Here is a 20,960-nt window from a genome sequence, read left to right as displayed (position 1 = left end):
CTCTGCCTCTCAAATAAATAAAATCAATCTTAAAAAAATGTGCTCTTTAAATTGAACACATGATTACAATAGGGACATTTTGTGCAGTAGGTCAAATGGCTAAACTTCCTTGTATGCATAAAGAAAATGAAATAAGACATTGTTCTACTGATGGCTTTTTTGATTTCAAAGAAAAATAAGTGGAGAACCTAATGTGTTCATTAGGCATGGAAAGAATAATTTTTGAAGGTCTAAGAAGAGTGACTGAAAATAAGATGATAATAAAATCTTATCTGAAGTGTGTTAAACATTTGTAATCAGACAGGAAATGAATGGGGGAGAGGGGGATACTCCAACAAAGAACAGACTTGCTGATTTCTGGGATGAGATCTCAATTTGTAAAGGCACAATTACAAGAGATCTTTTCATACCCATTAGCATGACCAAAATTAAAAAGGCAGCAGCAACTGATGGATAGTATGTGGAGAAACTGGAACCCTCATACACTCCTGACACAGCCATTCCACTCCAATGTGTATTCCCAAGAGAAGTCTATGCAAAAACTTCTACAGGAATGTTTCTAACAGCATTACTAATAAAAACCAAACATATGGGAACAATCCAAATGTCTATCAACTGCCAAGTAATATAATATGGAATTCAATGTGCTGGATGTGATACAGCTATAAAAAGGAGTAAAGTACTGATTAATACTACAACAGGTGTGAAACCTGACAAGATTACCCTAAATTTAAAAAGCCAGACACAAAGTTACATGTTGTATGATTCCATTTATATGAGCTGTTCAGTAGAGGGATATCTAAGAAGGCATTAGTGACTGCTAGGAACTGGAGGGAAAAGGGAGGTTGAAGGTGACTACTGATGTACATGGCATTCTTTCTAGAATACTGAAAACATTCTGGAATATAGTGACTTGCATTACTGAATATACTTAAAACATGTCACACTTATTTAAAATGATACTTTTATAAGTATATTATACTTGAGGAATAGTATTACTTATGTTAAATGCACATAATGGCTTTGGAGCAATTGGAGACTAAGAATCTTTTTTTTTTTAAAGATTTATTTTATTTTTATTGGAAAGGCAGATATACAGAGAGGAGACACAGAGAGGAAGTTCTTCCGTCCAATGATTCACTCCCCAAGTGAGCGCACTTACATGGAAGACCTGGATGGGGTTCTAGGCTCCAGGCCTTAGCCTGAACCAGTCCCACTGTTGTGGCTATTTGGGAAGTGAACAAGTAGGTTGAAGATATTTTTCTCTCTGTAACTCTTCCTTTCAAATAAATTTTTTTTAAAGAGGCAGTTTTTTTGTTTGTTTATTTTTGCTGTTTTTTCTAACACCTGCAAGCTAAAGTTTTGAATTGGCTAGTTAGACAAGGCAATTACCTTAGGCTGAGATGTAGATTTAATGCTGAAATCACTACTAATGGCACTACCACAACATTGTTGTTTTCACAGTGATTCTCACAGGAAGAGAACTTAGATTCCTTGATCAGAATGCTATTGTGTTACTTATAATAAACAAAATAAAAACAAAAAACTTCACACACTTAAAAAAAATAACCAAAAGATGGCAGTCAGTTAACTTCTGTGCTCCTGGAATTAGTGCAACAAAGTTTTCAATCAGTTTTATTTTGCATAATTAAAATAAAGAAAAGAAAGAACAGAGATGAATAGGTGGAGGGTCATTTGCTGGTAGAAAAGGGAGCTGGGGTTCCACATTCATGGTGGAAACTGAGCAAGAAGAACTGCTTTCCTCACTCATGGCTGGGCAAACAGTGTGGCCAGACGTTGGCAAAGGAACCAGACAGATTATATAGCCAACAGTGTTCCACCCGAACAGTTCCTTGGGCACCCAGAAGGCAGTCATTTCTGGGTTCAATCTGGGTGACAGCACGAGCACGTTCTCCTGTCTGCTGGGTTTGACTGTGCCTGTGAGCAGGTGGATAAAGGTCCTGTAAGCCTTTAGTTGGGTATAACCCAACTGGGTGGGCTGAGGATGGCTCCCTGCCTTCTCTGAGAAGTAGAGACTGATGTATAGCTGGTAGCCTGCAGAGCCCTCCATAGACAGCTATGATGGATGGAGCATTTTGATTACTTTCATACAGAAAGCAGCCTTCAGCTCTATTATCCCAAATGTCCTCTCCTCATCATGAGTGGGTGAGGCTCTACTGAGCCAGGATTAGCAGGCTGTTTCAGAGCTTCCCATAGGGAAAACTGAAATCAAATTAATCTCGTCCTTCACTTAGTTTCTAAGCTGAGAACTCCAAGTAGTAACAGGCACAGAATAAGGCTGAGGGGCCCTGAACCTTTTTGTAAGTGTACTCCTCTGCTGAATGCTACTTTGAAAGGAAAAAAGAAGTCAAATGGTAATTTCCAGTCCACTCTGGGCTGGCCCCTTGGAGGTTCTGGCTTCTGGGTAATGTCCACAAAATTCACAAGAGTTGTCAAAGAAACTTCCATTAGTTGTTCGGAATCCTGCAGGAAGAAAGCAAATGACAGTCGGTTAGTACTCAGTATCTGTTATATGGCTTTCCAACTTGACTTTCATTTTCCCTAAAGAAAAGCCAAAACCAAATTGTTCTAAGCAATGCACACTTTTTTTTCTTGGCTATGTAGTTCTTTCTGAATGAGTCAAGGAAACAAGTTTCTTAGCAATAGTCCAAGATGCCAGAACTGTGAATAGTTACCTCTCCCTAAGACCAACTCTAGCTTTCCTTCGCTGGGGAGCTGTCTGATACCAAGCCAGACGATAGAACTGCTGCTGTTTATGTGGTTGGCAGCTCAAACCTATCAGTTCTCAGAAGGCTCCAGGCTCTCAAACATTACAGTGCATATCTACCACCAGTACAAGGGGTGGATGAATTCTACTCTTTTTAAATTGCAGAAATTGGGCCCGGCATGGTGGCGCAAGTGGTTAAGGTCCTCGCCTTGCATGCCCAGGATCCTATTTGGGCGCCGGTTCTAATCCTGGCGGCCCTGCTTCCCATCCAGCTCCCTGCTTGTGGCCTGGGAAAGCAGTCAACGACGGCCCAAAGCTTTGGGACCCTGCACCCGGAAGAATTTCCTGGATCCTGGCTTCGGATCGGCATAGCATCGGCCGTTGCGCTCACTTGGGGAGTGAAATCATCGGATGGAAGATCTTCCTCTCTGTCTCTCCTCTCTGTAAATCTGCCTTTCCAATGAAAATAAAATAAATCTTTAAAAAAAAATAAATTGCAGAAATTTCAGTGGAGAAAAAAACCCAAAGATCTCAGTTATCTAGATTTAGAAAATCTGCAATCAAACTCACAGCCACCCCTAACCACTCAGCAATTAAAGTCAAACTGAACAGGCGTTGCCAAGAGAAGGGATTTTGTGGGGCTGGCTCCAGAATCTGATCTAAGAAACAGGCTTTTGGTATTATGGTCATAGTTTGAAGATACTGGAATCAGGCTTATCTGAATGAACCCCCACTGTGCTCACTAAGCAAACTTGACGATACTTTGACCATTCATAACTCTCTTGTGAAACCTGAAATGAAGATGTTCGCAGTTCACCTTTGTTCACCATGATACACACAGGCGCTGCTGGGGTCTTTGGCCAGTCCGCAACAGGCTCTGGGAACATAATTTTGCTGATAGTAACCCTTCTAACAACAGGAAGTCACTGCATTCCCTCTGAAAATGATGATTTGGGATCTAACTACACACATTGCTTGGATGTCAAAGTAAACACAGAAGAAAACGGCATGAATTAAGAAGGCACAAACATTTTTGGAGATGAGGAGGGTGGGGGATATGGTACTGTATATTTAAGCAGATTCTCTTTTCTCATATTTGTTTTTAAAACTTTAAAAAACACGTGTAGTATTGCCTGGTTAATTCACAGAATTATGAAATAATCTGATACCTTTTACAACTATTTACCATGAGGGGAACTGAACTATAAGGAGGGTTTTCTAGCTTCAACAACTTAGGAGCCTGGTTTTTTGTCCCTTAAGGCATTGGGCTGGCATCAGGAAAACAGAAAAGGAAGAAAGCCTTAGGGAATCTCCATCAAAAATGGGAGGAGGGATAAATACAAGGGAACTGCAAAACGCAAAATCACACTTAGGCCTAGTCCACAGAGTATCATGTAGGAAATGTGAAAGGCCCTGGTGGAATGCCCAAATGAAACACTACCTAGCATCTCTGACCTTCCCCCCAACTTCTCCCTGTGCCACCTGTCATTCTTCTGAATTCTTCCTACTTTCCAGAGCCCTCGGGACCCAGCCAGGTTTAGGACACCAGTGCCTCCTGGTGAATTTCTATAGCAATGCTTAGAGCTGCTCCAACTTCACTTCAGAATTGCCTCTCCTCTTCCAGGGATGATAGTTACATCTTGTTCACCCATCTATACGTCATTCTAGGCATAGAAGATGGCCCAGACTAAGTCAGGATTTTAGTGGGAAAGGACAAAGAAGGAAAGGTACTTTTGGAGATATGGACCTATATAATAACAGCTGAAAAATCTCAAGGAACATATGTGATGGCTATCAAGTGGATTGGTGACCATTGGTCCATTTGATCTTTGATCCTTCCTGGCCACACTGTAATTAAGATACCTAGAAGGTATATTTCATTCATTCAGACACATACTTATTTCATAGGAAATATTTATTCATTTATCTGTCTCCATAATTGTGAGGGGGTTTGAAACAAAGGTAGGTTACTAGATACTCCCGTTAAAAGGCTTTAAATTGGACTTATCAAGTCACTGGATAATATTAAATGTCACTGACTCATTTTAGAATTTGAGTTTTAGGGCCCGGCGCGGTGGCACAGTGGTTAAGGTCCTCGCCCGGGATCCCATATGGGCGCCGGTTCTGATCCCGGCAGCCCCGCTTCCCTTCCAGCTCCCTGCCTGTGGCCCGGGAAAGCAGTCGAGGACGGCCCAAAGCTTTGGGACCCTGCACCCGCGTGGGAGATCCGGAGGAGGCTCCTGGCTTCGGATCGGCATAGTATCGGCTGTTGTGCTCACTTGGGGAGTGAATCATCGGATGGAGGATCTTCCTCCCTGTCTCTCCTCTCTGTATATCCGCCTTTCCAATAAAAAAAAATAATAAAAATAAATCTTTAAAAAAAAAAAGAATTTGAGTTTTAGTATCACACGAAGAATGAAGTTTTGGGGGCTAGTGTGGTGGTGGCATATGAAGCCAAACCTCTGCCTGCACGGCCAGCATCCTACATGGGTGTCAGTTCATGTCCTGGCTAGTTTTAGTTCCAGTCCAGTTCCCTGCTTATGACCTGGGCAGTGAAGGATGGCCCAAGTCTTTGGGCAACTGCACCTACATGGGACAGCTGGGAGAAGCTTCTGGCTTCCAGCTTCAGCTGGTCCATCATCAGCCAATGTGGCTATCTGGGGAGTGAACCAGTGAATGGAAACTGCTTTCTCCCTCTAACACTAACTTTCAAATAAGGCAAATAAGTCTTTTGTTGTTGTTGCTGTTTTGTATCTAAATGAAGTCTTTGAGTTATGTTCAACATTAAAAATCTGACATCTAAAGTTTTTATGTTTGCAGTTTTAACCTTACGTATAGGCAAAATTAGAGAGTTCATTGTTTAGCATGCACAGCAAGAAGTACCTTGAAAAAAGTGCCTTCACAGCCCAGTCATCTTGTTGTCTTCATCAAGACAAAAGATCCATTGCCAAGTCAGCACACTGCTTTTCTACTAATCTAGTCCTGTTATGTATGGTTGACTTAATTTATTTCTACTATAAGCTATACTACTTTATGTTTACTTTAGAAATTACCACCAAGAATTCTACTATAAAACTTCATAATATTTCAGGCATTTATTTGCTCCAGTTCAGTTTATAATGGAGCAAAAATCCTATATCCGCAAATAAGATTTACTTTGTTAGTAATACATACATTCTGATTAGACTTCGGCTACAGCCATAGGAAATATGCACATATTCTATTACATCTTTACAGTTACAGTGCAGTGTTAAATTTTTTATTCAAGATGAAGAAATTGACATAGACACAGCAAGAAACACAGCAACGGAGCAAGTGACGGATAGAAAGAGGTCTGGGAACTGGGAACTGAGTCCATGTCTCTTGTGTAGGTGGCAGGGACCCAGCGACTACAGCCTTTACCTGCTGCCTCCCAGGGAGGGGAAACTGGGAACTGGAACAGGGACTCAAACCCAGGCACACGTACCATGTTGACTGCTAGGCCAAAAGCCTAACCCAGTAATCACAATGTTCAATTATTTCATATTAATTTCATATTGTTAAAAAGTTGTGACCGGTATCCTTTAGACTTACATTTTTATGGATGTATTCAGAGTACACACATCAGCAAATTAATCTTTCGCTCACGTGTGTAACACATTATTGATCTATGTTCTTTATATAAGAACTTTCTCAAATATATGCATTCTAAATATATCTTCAGTGGCTTGCCCTCTTACTTTTGTGCATCTTTTTTCTTGGTTTTAATATTTTTATTAAGGGTATAATTTATAAACAATAGCATATACACACCTAGCATGTTTAGTTCAATGAGTTTTGAGAGCTATATATGCTCTTTGCCAATACAAACCTAGACCTGGACTATGTCTATCATCTCAAGAGTCCCTTTGGGTCCCTTTCCAGACTGTTCTCTGTCCCTCACCCACAGTGATCATTTTCTGACTTTTATCAGTAATAATGAGTTTTGCTTGTTCTTGTATTTCACAAATGAAATCTTATAATGTGTGTGTGTGTGTGTGTTTGGCTTCTTCCACTCAAGATGAATATTTTTGGGATCTTTCCTGTTTTGCGTGGCAATAATTTATTATATGTTTAACTGCTGAGTTGAATTCCATCATGTAAATACATTGTCATTTTCTATTTTCCCGATGATATGTATTTGGGTTGTTTTTCATTTTTTTGACATTATCAAAAGATTGTTACACATTTTCTTATACACATCTTTCTGGGGAGTATGTTTTAATTCTTCTGGGATAAATAAATGTAAAATTGTTGGGTCAGAAGGAAGACGCAGTGTTAAAAATTTAAGACCAAGAGGTTGTGAACATTTTTCCTTCTTAATAATAACATTTGTGAATTCAACATTCTTGGAACATAGTTGTGAGTCTTTGACTTTAGCTATTCTACAGGCATGTAGTAATATTCTGTGGGTTTCAATGGAATATCTCTAATGGTTAATTATGTTGAATATGTTTTATGTTTATTGGCCATTTATCTCTGTTTGTGACATTAAAATCTTTTACTCATTTTTTAGTTTTTGTCCTTATACTACTTAGTTATTGAAATAATTTTTATATTCTATACAGGCTTTTTATCAGATAATATATTGAGAAATATTTTTTCCCAAACTAGTCTGCCTTTTCATTTTTCAAGATTTATTTTATTATTATTTCATTTTATATCTATTTTTTAGATTTATTCATTTTTATTGGAAAGTCAGATTTACAGTGAGGAGGAGATACAAAAAGATCCTCCATCCACTGGTTCACTCCCCAAGTGGCCACAATGGCTGGAGCTGAGCTTATCCAAAGCCAGGAGCCAGGAGCTTCTTCTGGGTCTGCCACACAGGTGGCAGGGTCCCAAGACTGGGCCGTCCTAGACTGCTTTCCCAGGCCACAAGCAGGGAGGTGAATGGGAAGTGGAGTACTTGTGATATGAACCAGAAAAGATAAAATAATGATAAATGCATAAAGACAAACAGAACTATGTTTAGGAGTGTGGCAGAGTGGTTTAAGCTTCCATCTGCAGCACCACCATCCCATATGGGTATGGGTTCAACTGTTGGCAGCTCCTCTTTCAGACCAGCTCTCTACTAGTGTGCTACAGAAAGCAAGGGAAGATGGTCTAAGGGCTTGGGCTGCTGCACCCACATGGGAGCCCTGAATGAAGTTCCTGGCTCCAGCCTGGTCCAGCCCTGGCCATTGTGTCCATTGGGGGAACGAACTAGCAGATGAATGATCTCTCTCTGCTTCTCCCTTTCTCTGTAATTTTGATTTTCAAACAGATAAACAAACAAATCCTAAAAAAGACAATGTATGTGATTTTAGGAGGAAATTTTCCATTGAAGATCAAAGAGATTAAAAAAGTTTTCCATACAGATGATAAAAATGACTAAAGAAAGCAATGTTTGCATTTGACATGGACACATGGCATCTTTAATGGAGATGAGCTTTAACGGAGTAAAAATTTTTGCATACTCAAAATGACCTTTGCAAATTCCTTTCCACATACTAAATAAAGGAACACAGTTTTATATACATCTTATCACCTCTCAGTAAGTGCAATACAACTAACTTTTCCTTCATCATTTAGTTATGGATAAGACAGATAAAATTCTGCCACCCTCTTAGGCCAGTCAGACTACATGACTGTATGGTGGTACATGTATGCATGGTGGTAGGAAGCGGAAAGCTAACCTCTGCTATGTAATACAAAAGGGACTGTTTAAAATACCTAGACAAGAAAGGGGTACCAGGTGGCTTCAATGTCTAAGACAATCAAAGAACAATCCTGGGGGCATCTTTCTGTGTATGTTCTAGACAACACAGGAACTCAGAAATGCAGACTCTGTAAGTAGCAGTGATGGCCTCTGTGACTGGGTTCCCTGAATTGAGTTCCCAGCTTGCTTTGGTGGCAATGCATTGGTGGGGGTGAACCAGATATGGGAGAGCCCCTCTCCTCTCCCTCTGTGTTCTGCTATCTGCCTTCCTCTTCAAATTAGCTTAAAAAACAAACAAGAAAACTTAAAACTCCTTAGTTAAAAAGAAGTTAATAAACTTAGATACAAGTTACACACAATCCATTTTAGTAGGACTTAGTAATTTCTAAGTAAAATGAAAATACCATGTTTCTAAACAACTAAAGAGTTAGGTTCTAAAAGCAAGGCAGATGCCAAAGCAATCTGAAGGGGTACACTAAATACAACAGTATGTTTAAATGCTTACTACAGATTGAAAGCATTTAATTAGTACAGCACATACAACCAAGAATTGATGACTACAAACTAGTCACAGCAATTACTTTAATCACAATTAGCATGTTCAGAGATATTTGCTAATTATGTGACAGTCACATTCAACACACATTTTCAGAAACTGTTTTCTGGAGCTGAATCCACAATATGGTAACAGAGGTAGGATTATTTAAAACAAGTTAACCGATCCTATAATTTTATATCAGGAAGTTTCTTTAAAATCTAGCAAAAAGTAGAAACTGTCATCAGATTAGTTTCAGTAACAGACAAGAGAGGATAAAGTTAATTGTGTCAGCTCACTTTAAACAAACATTGACTGGTAACATAATTTGACTGTCTGAAACTTTAGGCTTTGCAAGAGTCCTTTATGCACTGTGACTTACCTGTATTGTCTGGCACTGGTACAGGAATCGGGCTCTGGACACATGAGCTTGTGGATTGGACAGAAGGCCTACGTAAGCCCACAACACCTGGATCTCCAAGGCAACTGGTATGGTACAGCAAGAAGTGCAGTTCACAGCCTGAGCAGGGTAAAGAAGAAGCAAATGTTTCAATTGCTCAATGGCTGCCCACAGTTACCACATATTAAATGGTCATATTTGTTTTTTAAAACTGTTTTCATGTTATTTGAAAGGTAGAGGGAAAAAAAAGAGAGAGACTGTCCTGCATTGGAAGATAGCTGGAATCAGAAGCCAGAGCTGGAAATCAAACCCAGGCACTCTCATGAGATGTGGGCATCTTAACCAGCAAGGGGAATGCCTGCTTCATGTAGTCTGTTTTGAAGGCATCAGGGAGCCATGAGTTTCTAAAATATGGGGCTAGTGCCATGGCTCAATATACCAATTCTCTATCTTCAAGTGCCAGCATCTCATATGAGCACTATTCCACTGTGTCACTGTTCCACTTTCCACCCAGCTTCCTGTTTGTGGCTCAGGAAAGCAGAGGAGGATGGCACAGGGCCCTGGGACCCTGCACTTGAGTGGGGAATCCGGAAGAAGCTCCTAGCTTTGGATTGGCTTAGCTCCCATTGTTGTAGTTGTTTGGGAACCAGCAAATCTCTGTAAATCTGTATTTCAAACAAAAATAAATCTTTAATAATTAGTTATATGGGTCCTGCATAGTAGCCATAGTGGTTAAAGTCCTCGTCTTGCATATGTCAGAATCCCATATAGGCACCGGTTCTAATCCCGGTGGTCTTGCTTCCCATTCAGCTCCCTGCTTGTGGCTTGGAAAGATAGTCGAAGACGGCCCAAAGCTTTAGGACCCTGCACCAGCGTGGGAGACCAGGAAGAAGCCTCTGGCTTCAGACTGGGGAGTATTTCAGTGGACAGAAGATCTTCCTTTCTGTTTCCCCTCTCTGTATATACGACTTTCCAATAAAAGTAAATCTTTAAAAAAATAGTTATAGGGCCCAGTGCCATGGCCTAGCAGCTAAAGTCCTTGCCTTCAACGTGGCGGGATCCCCCACAGGCGCAGGTTCTAATCCCGGCAGTCCTGCTTTCCATCCAGCTCCCTGCTTGTAGCCTGGGAAAGAAGCTGAGGATGGCCCAAAGCCTTGGAATCCTGCAGCCATGTGGGAAACCCAGAGGAAGCTCCTGGCTCCTGACTTTGGATAAGCTCAGCTCTGGCTGCTGCGGCTGCTTGAGGAATGAATCAGCAGACAGAGGATCTTCCTTCCTCTCTGTCTCTCCTCCTCTGTGTATATCTGATTTTCCAATAAAAATAAATAAATCTTTAAAAAATAGTTATAAAAAAAGAAAGTTTCTGGTATAAACAGATATACTTTTGCAGGACTAATTGCAAGATGCAGGGATGATATATAAAGTTTCCATTTTTAAGCAGCTGTTCATGTATTTTTATTTAAATATACAACCAAATTTTTGTAACAGAGAGAGTAACATTGAAGAGTGTAGTAATGAGTATAATTATGAAATCTGTGCTGACAAAATATTCAAATGAGAGAATATTTGAAAAAATAGGGTGACTCTGAACCACAATCTCTTGAGTTTCTCATTTTTTTCTTTTTCTTTTTCTTTAACCAAGTAAGAAGCATGAGTTATGTGTAAGCCGAGCCTGAGATAATTATTTCAAGTGGACATGATTATTTACTTATACCCTTCCTTCTATGACCCACGTTATGTGTGCAAACAGGATGGCTTTAACCTTATTCCCGGTAATTCACTATGGGGTAAAATCAGTCATAGTCAGAGAGTAACTCTCCTTACTGAAAGACTGCAGTTCCTCCTGAGGATCTTGGTCCAGCCTCCTCTCTGGGCCGGGTCTGCATTACCAAAGATGGCAACGTACTCCGCTCGTGGCTGTCCGTGAAGAGCCTGATAAATCTCCCGCTGCAGGCCGGGGCAGCCCACCCTCGACAGCCTGTAAGTTAACACGAGGCAAGCTGGAGTCCAGAGTGGACATAATAACGTAAGCACATCAGTATATGAATCCGCTCATTAGCAATGAAAAGATGAAGCCGAATGGAGGAAACCACCCTTGCTAAGTGCTGAGGACTGTCAGAAAACTCTCAGCAAGGGTGTTAAGAGACTACTCCTAAGGAGCTTTCTGAGCTGTCGGTTCAAAACAAACATTACCGTATGAGCATTTTCCCTACAAGCAGAGACAAAAATGTGGGAGGTTACATGGAAGCCAAGACTTACTTGAGCTTACATCCAGATATTGCATTCACTCCAAACTGTACTTCATGTCTCTTAATAGAGCACATTCCATTACCCTGGCTCTGTAAGAGAGTCATCTGAGGTAGAAAGGTGATTATCAAGGAGATCAGAACTGAAAAACAAGTAAGAAGGACTGGGAAACTCATGCCTCCTCATTCCCTTAACACTCTATACCTGAGTAATATCAGGATGTGGTTCAATCACAATTTTTTGCCCTGTAGTGACTAAAAAGCACAGGAACAAGGAGCATTTTTTGTAAAATCATTCATCATATACCATTAAACCAACAAAAGTCAATCCAGACCTCACCTGTGGCCAGTCTAACATTAAGGTCTTTCATCAACATTTGAGACACTATTATATTAGTAGCCTGGTAAAGAAAGTGCTAAATACCTAATAAAGGAGGAAAGCTTAAGAACTGGAAACTCAAAAGGTTAAATGCTGCAGCTTTTCCTCTTAGACTGTTAACAGGCCCCCTAGAAACAAAACAAAACAAAAGCAAAACAAAACAACAACAAAAAAGGATACTGAGTGACTTATATCACCAGTTAAAGCCAACAGCGGTTTCCCAACAATAAAGCCAGGATTCCCGCTTCTGGGTCCAGGCGGAGCAGCAGCGGTGTTTTGTTGAGAAGCCTGAAGCAAGAGTGAAGGAAAGTCAGTTCTGGAGCAAAGCATGAGGCACTTTGCTTCACTACTGTGCTTCGTACCCTACTTCAGGCAACCCAGTGAGCTACAACGAACAATCTGGACTCTTGGCAGGTAAAACATTTTGTAGAAGATTTTACTTCAGTATTTCACTTTTCCTAATCACTAAAATGTTGAAATCCATCATATGCTGCATTTACTAATGATTTGTAACCAAACATTTACTAATGATTTGTTCTTCAAACATCAGGGGAGGGTGCCACTTGTGGTGCCTGCATCCTTTACAGGAGTGCCTGGTTCTGAGCTAGCTTCCTGCTTATGCATATCCCAGCAAGGCAGCGGGTGCTGGCTCACGTTCTTGAGTCTTTGCCACTCAAGGCGAAGACATGGACTGAGTTCTGGACTCTTGGCTTTGGTCTGACGCAGACATCACTGTAATAGGCAGCTGGTGACTGAACCAGGGGCTGGAAGATCTGTCTCTCTGCCTTTTAAATAAGAAAAATACATTTAAAGTGTTATTTTAAAAATACCGCCAATTTAGGGCTATATTCAATGTTGCTGAAATCAAGGCCATTACATGTAATTTAAAAATATATATATTTTAATTAACTACAGATGTTGCAGAGATGACCTCTGAGACACACAGGGCTTGGCTGATGGCCTGAAGCTAACATCGAGAAGAACTCTGCTGGGTTCAAAAAAGGAAAGAAGAAATCAAAGGGAACAGGGGGTGATCAAGACTGTAAATTGGAAGAGAATTTGGAATTTGGAGATGAATAAAATACTGAATGCACAAAGATGTGAGAAAAACTAGAGAATTTATGTTGTATGTTGGAGGAATTTAAGACTCAAAGCAACTACTGCAAAAAACAGTTGTACAACTGAAGTCTTGCTTTGTAGGATGCCAAATACAGAATCAGAGACAATGTAGCATGTATTACAGAAGCCCAGAAACCATTTCTAAGGTGGTCTTTCTTTTCCTTCTGATCCCCAATTAGGAGAAGGGTTCTAACCTTGAAACGAATGATGAAGTGTTGCTGTAGGGAAGCTCCTGGCTCCACAGTCAAGTTGGTTTGACCAAAGCTGACAGTGACTCTCTGTATTCCAAAAGTCCCATTGGTCTCTATGTCATAGATGACCTGAAATGCAAAACAAGAATCAATTAATAAATTACTAGGCTGATTATGCTTAAAACAGAAGATTATCTTCTTTAAGAGTTTTATTAGAATGGAGGAAAGTCAAATATAATCCTTAAAATGTCAAATGTAAATACCATGAGAACATAATGTTGACTTCACATTACAATTCCATGTGAAAAAACACTGGATGGAGCTTTCTGAAAGATGGGCTTATGATAAGAACTGAAAGGGAAGAAGAAATCTGATTGTGGACAGAGGAAAACGAGTAAAAGCAGAAGCTGAGGTGATGGAAACTTGGCTGACTCTCACCCAATGTCTGAAGATAAATAGGAATAATTTCTTGGGGTACATGACACACAAGCAACTGAAGGTAACCATAAATTTATTATCAATCTGTAAGAAATTCTAACTTCTTTAGGTGAGATTGAAAGAACAAGCAACAGAAGCTAATTCATTTCAATTTTACTGTCAACAAAAAATATTGTCAGCAGGGGTATTTTTTTTTAAGACCTTATTGGAGAGTCAGATATACAGAGAGAAGGAAAGACAGAGAGGAAGATCTTCCATCTGCTGATTCACTGCCCAAGAGGCTGCAACAGCCAGAACTGAGCCAATCCAAAGCCAGGAGCCTCTTTAGGGTCTCCCAAGCAGATGCAGGGACCCAAGGCTTTGGGTCATGCTTGACTGCTTTCCCAGGCCACAAGCAGGGAGCTGGATGGGAAGCAGGGCTGCTGGGATTAGAATCAGTTTCCATATGGGATCCTGGCGCATGCAAGGCAAAGACTTTAGCCAATAAGCTAAAGTCTTTAGATACTGGCCCAGCAGGAAGAATTCTTACTGGTCAGCCAGTAAGAATCAGCAGCAGATTGAAGAAGTCAGAAATAGTGAACCTGAAATAGTAGGGGACAATACAACGGAAATGACAGAAACATGGCAGGGAAGAAGACAATGGGCTCAACTCCTGAAGTGTCAGACTCTAGGTTATGCAAAATTCTGGTGGGGTCAGGCTCCCACTTCACGGAGGATGAGGTTCTTTGGGCTATGCTGACACACAGCCTGCAGTCCACAACCGGAGTTTGGCATCCCTACCTGGGAAACGACATTCTGACAAGTGTTGCCAGCCAAGAAAGGAGGGTCAGCCTGAGAGGCCAGTGTTACCGGCACCTGGAACTAGCACAGGAAAGAGGCGAGTCAGCTCCAAGGGAAGGCTGCGCTGCTCTCTGCCAGCTACAGGAGGGGTTGCTTTCCCTGCGGTCCTCCCTCCCCTGTCCTTCTTGTTTCCAGCCTACAACTAAAATTCAAGTCATTCTAAATCAGCACTTCTCAAGATATTTACATCCAACAATGTTGGATACAGAAGAAGGCTTCCATAGCCTAAGTAAATTTTTAGAAATAACGTATTCAATCCTCCCCTCATAAAAATTAGCAACTCTCTTTAGGAACTTAAAGACTCCAAGAAGACCACCCTCAATACAGTGTTTATTTACCCCAATGTTTTCCAAACTCTTCAGGATTCTGATTATCCTAAGAGGCTGTTAATGACATAGAACACACTTAGGAAACCATGTTTTAGACCCATATTTAACTGTGATACACCATGCTTACATTTATCTCACCATTATAATCTAGACTGAAATTTTCTCAGATGTAAAGAGGTCAAATATTCTTTCTTCTTTTTCCTGATAAACCATGTCATACCTTCATATTCTGCAGATCAGTCATACCTCTTGGAACCTGGAATAACACAAGAGAGACAAAAGTGTGCATATACTTGTCACAAAATCACCAGGATCTTGTGGTTTGTATTACTACTCATAGGCTTTGGTATTAAAAAAAAATACATTAGAGTGATATATTTCCTGTCTTCTGCTTGACCCTTTACACTAAAATGACAAAGAGTGGAGCTGGCTGGGGGGAGAGGGGGAGGGGCAGAGCTCTATGTAATAGACAAAGCACGAAGTCTGGTGAATAGTGAGGGGCCAGCCTTCTGTTCCCCCAAGTCAATTCCATTAATCAGGAGGGTGATAAGTTCTTATCTGGGGTCTGTATTCCCAATTCTGTCATCTTCTTTTCAAATGATAGGAAACCTAGGAAACCTTAGGTGTTTCTAAGACCTTTTATGTAGCTCTTGAGTCTAACTTCCCGTTTCGTGTTCCTTCCACAACCCAGGGTTGACTTCAAATCCACAGTGGTGACAGAGAGAGTGAGAAGAGACACTTACCTTCAAGACTGTGAAGTTATAGTAAGAGGCAGCATCGAGGGCTGGATCCAAGGTGCAACTACCTGCCAGGTTCTTGAAGAAACGAGTGCAGGTTGTACTTCTACTCTCTAGGAAACCTTAGAACACAAGTAATCAAGAGAGTAAATGAAACAGTTTGCATTAAATTGGACAGAAGGCTGCTGTTTCTGGCCTTGACTCACCTGCAGGATTGCTCTCAGCACAGAGTCCTCCAGCTCCAACTTCTGCAGGCTGCCTCAGCAAACTTACTGCAGACCACTTGGGGAAGTACGTCAGAACAGGGTCCCCAGCCTGCATAAGACAGTGGGGATATTTATTCACAGTGGGACTAGAATGAACCACACCTGAGAAAAAAGTGCAAATGAAGGCTAATAGCTTTCATGTGGACAGTGCTGCCCTCCAACAGAGCTGACGAAAGGCTACCTTGTAGGGTGTTACCACAGATATGCTCTGGGCAATTGTATACAGTGAGGAGAGAAGCCCAACTGAACAATCCCACCGCCTTCCCCAGGCTCACCTTGTAAAAAGGTAGCGGTGCCTGGGTTGGGGCTGTTGAAGGGAAGGAGTCCCCTCCGAATTCTGTAGCCAGGGCCTCAAAGTTGGACGCATTGACCTTTTGTAGCTTCTGGAAATAGTTCAATTTTGCTAATTTTTTTTTAAAAGAAAGAGGATTTAGATCAAGATGAACATTTATTTTTAACTACCAGACATGCCAAATAACTAACAATTTTTAAAATTTAAAGTATTATATACATAAAGTGTGTAAGCACTAAAGAATGAGCTCAAAGTATGTCAAGTAATGTATCTACTGTTATCAATATCACACAAATGAAGCTACAGAACGCTGTCCCAGAAGGTTCTCATTCAGCACTCCAGGAATAACAATCCTGATTTCTATCACCTTCTAACTCATTTGCTGTTAATTGAATCACTATTTAAGATGAGCTAAAATTCGATCAACTATATGGATTGTTGTATTTTATTCCTTTCACCTTTCAATTCTTATATTCAAGACTTCAGGTACTCCAAAAGGTATGTGCTGTAACAACCCTATAGTTTTGTTATCGACCTGCATGAATCTGCCCATGCTCTTCTACCATCTCTTTAGGGCCCTTCTGCACCAGGAGGTCCAGCAACAGAACCTGGTGCTGTCTCCTGCTTGACAGATGAAGGACGGCACTCAGCATTGCCACACCAGGCTTTCCTACCCTTTGAAGATGGAACCCAGCAGAAACTGCTCCATGCCAGTTTCATTCTTTGCATCATTAAGACCTGCATCACTGCAAACTAGTGAAGATCCCACAGGATATAGGCTTGACCTTTAGCCTCTGTGATGATTTGAATATCATCCTAATTATCTTAATTTTCAGGCTTCTCCCAGAGCCTGAAGTCAGTGCATCATTCAATGCTGGGACCTTCAGACTACTCATCGTGAGGTGCCTGAATCACTGGGGAGGTCCCCAGATCAGCACAGTCAGACCTGCATGGTTACAGGATCTCAGTGTGATGTGCAGGCACGTTAGTGAAAACCACTGCTCTGAATCAGACGGTACTGATGGTTCATCTGAAAGCTTCACACTCTGAATCTGCTGCCACCACCTGACAGAACATTTACCTCAAAGGAAAAGGGGGCAAGTGCGGGCTCTGGGATCTCTGGCTTCCATGAGCCAAGCAGAGTGACTGTAAGTATCAAAACTAAAGTGCTGCATGAGTTCTCTGGTCCAAATGCAGACCAAGAAATTGCAAAGATGTCCCTAATAACACACAGCAAGGGCAAGAAAGGGATGATAGTAGAGGGAAAATGAGATACTCTCAAAGCACAAAAAATAAAAGGTTAACAAAAGAAAAGGGGGAAGGTTAGGCCAAAGAGAAAGCTAGTTTGCAATAAACCTTATACAAGTACAGCCAACATGTGTCTACTCACTGTTGTTCACAAGGACACAAAACTGGCGGATTCCATTTGAATCCAAGACAACTCTTGAAGGAAATGGAGAATTACTCCTGAAGATAAGGGAGTTGTCTATACACACCCAGTTTGAAGACCTATGAGAGAGGATGGAGAAGATGTTTACAAGGCCAAAGGGGGACCAAGATGTCAGTCACCTGTCAGAGACAAGCTCTTGAAGAGCTGATGGGCAACACGCAGGTCCTGTTCTGGACAACTCAGCTCTAGAGAATAGGAAAACAAAGGGCGCAGCTGGAAAAAAAGAAGCGAGCACACTAGTAGCGGAAGTGGGGACAAGGGCCAGGTAGGCTAACTAACGCCCAGCTGTTGCCCTCTGTGGACCCCCAAGCTCCTTCAGGAGTCACGCTGCGTCCCGCGGCTCACCTGACACTGCCGGGAAGGCAGAAGGAGAACACGGCCCTCGGGTGCAGAAGGTAGCAGTCCCGATCGCAGCAGCAGTTCACATCGCAGGTGCCAGGGGTCAAGTCACAGATACAGATCGGCAAGACTAGGGAAGCACAACAGAACGCAAGGCGAGCAGGATGAGGACCACGACTCCCCCCAGCCTCTTTCGAGAGCCCCACACCTCGCTTCGTGGCCATTTCTATACTTTGTTCAGTTAGTATCACCCCACCATCCTGCCCTCACCTGGGAAGAGGTCCACGGTCTTATTCCCAGGCGCCGAAGGGGTCGCCAGGGTGGAACTCGTCGTAGAGATCTCAGGCCCGGCCGGGGACGCCGCAGTCCCCGCAGAGGAGGACTGGACGGTCTCGCCCGGCGTGCCTGTCGCCGGGACCCAAGATGTGGGCACTGCCTCAGACGGGAAGGAAGAGGGCTGAGGCTGGCCGCCCTGGGGGAGCATCAGGAAGAACGCCTGCAGAAGCGCGAGCTGCCGGGTGCACATAGGGCAATCGAGACGGCCGAGGGGGTCCTACGAGAACCACCGCGGTCTCCAGGCGCGTTGCTACAGCATGGGTGGGAGGGGTCGCCTGGCGTCCCACGTCATCCGCATGCTCTTGCTCATTGGCTCAGGGCGCTCGCCCAGCCGTCCCCAGCCAATAGGAAGCGAGTTCTTTCAGCTCTTTCCGTATCCTTCAGCGAGCGTCGTCCTCGGGGCGCCCGCCCGGGCACAGCCTCCGTCGCCTGGCAACCAGGCCGGGTGTAGGGAGCCTGGCGGCCTGTGTCCACTAGGTGACAGTAGGCGCTCGGGGCAGCGGCTCAGGCCTCGAGGGCGAAGGAACCCGCCCTGGGCCGATGCAAGCAGCAGAGGCTGGAGCTGGGGCTGCACATCTTTTCCACCGCGGATTCTCACGGTGAGAAACCCTTTCTGCGAAAGCATAATGCTGTCAGAGAGGATTCCCTTACGGGAGCAAACGGCTCCTCTAAATCTGAACCCCAAAATAATTTAACGCTGAGAAAAATGTCAAAGCTTGCATAAATGTTTCAAAATTATTAAAGATGGACTACGTTATGGATGCAAGGAAGAGTAGTAAAAGGAGAGAAATGAAGACTGGGAAAAGGGGACATGTGAGGAGATAGGAAGGAAAACGGAGGAAGAAAAATAATATTTCCAGGAAGAGAAAAACAGACTCAGGGGTGAGAGCTGCCATGGAAGAGCGGAGAAAACTCGTTTTCTCTTAGGAACCGCCTATCTGAAGCCCACTCTAAGGGCACTTGGTTTTGTCCTGGAGCGATGGGCGTCTGATTCTTGGAGCAGCAGGTGGCATGCAGCAGTTTTCTAGCTTTGCACGTGTCTTTGTGATGGCACGTCCGTGCAGGCTGTGCAAGGCTATTGCTACATGGAATATGTCTGGCATGGCTGAGAGGCTATTTAATTTAAAAATTTTAAATCAGAGTCGAAGGACTTGTTCCTGTCAGACCTCGTATCTTCCCTACAGTTATTTCGATTGCTTAGTGTTGGGGTATAGATTCAGATTCTTTCTGGGTTATCAGAATCTTCTTTAGAATTACCTAAAATGTGTATTCCCCTAAAGTGTAACCTTTCTTAGTGAATCACTTAAGCAGGTGAGTGTTAGGATATTTGACTTAACTCCCACTCTTCAACAAGATCTTGATTTTTCCAATGTTTTGAAGTTGGTAGCTAAGCACATCTCTATGTTCTGAATATTCTTTAACATTTTTTATGTGTCAGGAGAGTGAAATGACATCAGAGATGCATTTTTGTATCTGATATTAAAGTGCTTACCTGTTTTATTGTTATTTTCTATGGGAAAAGGCAAGTTTGGTCATTCTACTTGCATGTATTTTAGAATAAACTCTACAAAGCAGGGATTTGTTTTGTCTTGTTTACAGATGCATCCCCACACCTTCAACAGTGAGTAGACCGTGTTAGATGTGAGTTAAATATCTGAAAATATAAAAGAAAAATCAAAGATTATTTTCTTTGATTAATTTCAGGATTATATTTCTTGCAGTACAATTTCTATTGTATATCTAAGAAGAGATTATTTTGGATTGCAAAGTTTGTAGTTTAAACTGACTCAGTCACTGTTAAATTATTCCTGAATTTGTTCATGTTGATCTGTTTAATCTTTTGAAGTAATATCAGAATTGCATGATAAGAAATAAATACTTCACAGTTTCTTTTTCTTATTTTTAATTTAAGCACATTAAGATATTTTAGAAAAGTTAGAATTTTCTTTCAATCTCTATACTTAAGCAGAAACATGATTTATGTTGCTGTTATGTATTTGTGGCAATCTTTCTAATGCTCTTAAGATTTTTGAGATATAACATTAAAATCTGAAAGATGATTTTGAAGAGAGTAAAATTTATGCATGTGTTATGCAGATGCCAATTTGAATATGGAGACCCAGTCTTTTTTTGTGTGTGTGTGTGACAACAGCCAAATATTGTTCAGTGCTTATCATATGCTGGGCACATTTAGAAGCATTTGACATGCATTTTCCTGTATAGTCCTTTAATTTTTATTATTTTTTTTTAAGATTTATTTATTTTTGTTGGAAAGTTGAATATACAGAGAGGAGGAGAAACAGAGAGGAAGATCTTCTGTCCATTGATTCATTCCCCAAGCAACTGCAATGGCCATAGCTGCACCAATCTGAAGCCAGGAGCCAGGAGCCTCTTCTGGGTCTCCCACGTGGATGCAGGGTCCCAAGGTTTTGGGCTGTCCTCGACTGCTTTCCCAGGCCACAAGCAAGAAGCTGAAAGGGAAGTGGGGTGCCAGGATATAAACTGGCACCCATATGGGATCCCGGCATATGCAAGGCAAGGACTTCAGCCACTAAGCTACTGTGCTGGGCCAGATACAGTTTTTTAGGTATATGGGCACATTCCTCCCCTCCCCTT

At 41.9% G+C, this 20,960-nt stretch overlaps 1 protein-coding gene across 2 annotated transcripts; it reads right to left on the bottom strand.

Moving 5' to 3' along the window:
* Positions 1-1,629: 1,629 nt before the first annotated feature.
* TCTN3 (tectonic family member 3) lies at positions 1,630-18,599 on the bottom strand. 2 transcript variants are annotated; one of them, XM_040992409.1, is made up of 14 exons: positions 18,279-18,599; positions 18,015-18,138; positions 17,610-17,728; positions 16,203-16,330; positions 15,868-15,976; positions 15,668-15,783; positions 15,145-15,180; positions 14,536-14,616; positions 13,321-13,446; positions 12,188-12,295; positions 11,642-11,736; positions 11,207-11,360; positions 9,365-9,502; positions 1,630-2,484 (listed from the first exon to the last, which is right to left on the bottom strand). In XM_040992409.1, the coding sequence occupies exons 1-14, from the start codon at positions 18,532-18,534 to the stop codon at positions 2,248-2,250; spliced, it is 1,827 nt and encodes a 608-aa protein (XP_040848343.1). In that variant the 5' UTR covers positions 18,535-18,599; the 3' UTR covers positions 1,630-2,247. The 2 variants fall into 2 exon arrangements, with proteins under 2 accessions (XP_040848343.1, XP_040848344.1); XM_040992410.1 differs by lacking the exons at positions 13,321-13,446; positions 14,536-14,616; positions 15,868-15,976; positions 16,203-16,330.
* Between the last annotated feature and the right edge of the window lie 2,361 nt (positions 18,600-20,960).

This window comes from Ochotona curzoniae, unplaced genomic scaffold, assembly GCF_017591425.1.
Source record: "Ochotona curzoniae isolate NIBS_2020 unplaced genomic scaffold, NIBS_Ocur_1.0 contig_66, whole genome shotgun sequence".
NCBI lineage: Eukaryota > Metazoa > Chordata > Mammalia > Lagomorpha > Ochotonidae > Ochotona > Ochotona curzoniae.
This window is presented reverse-complemented; position numbering and strand designations above follow the sequence as displayed.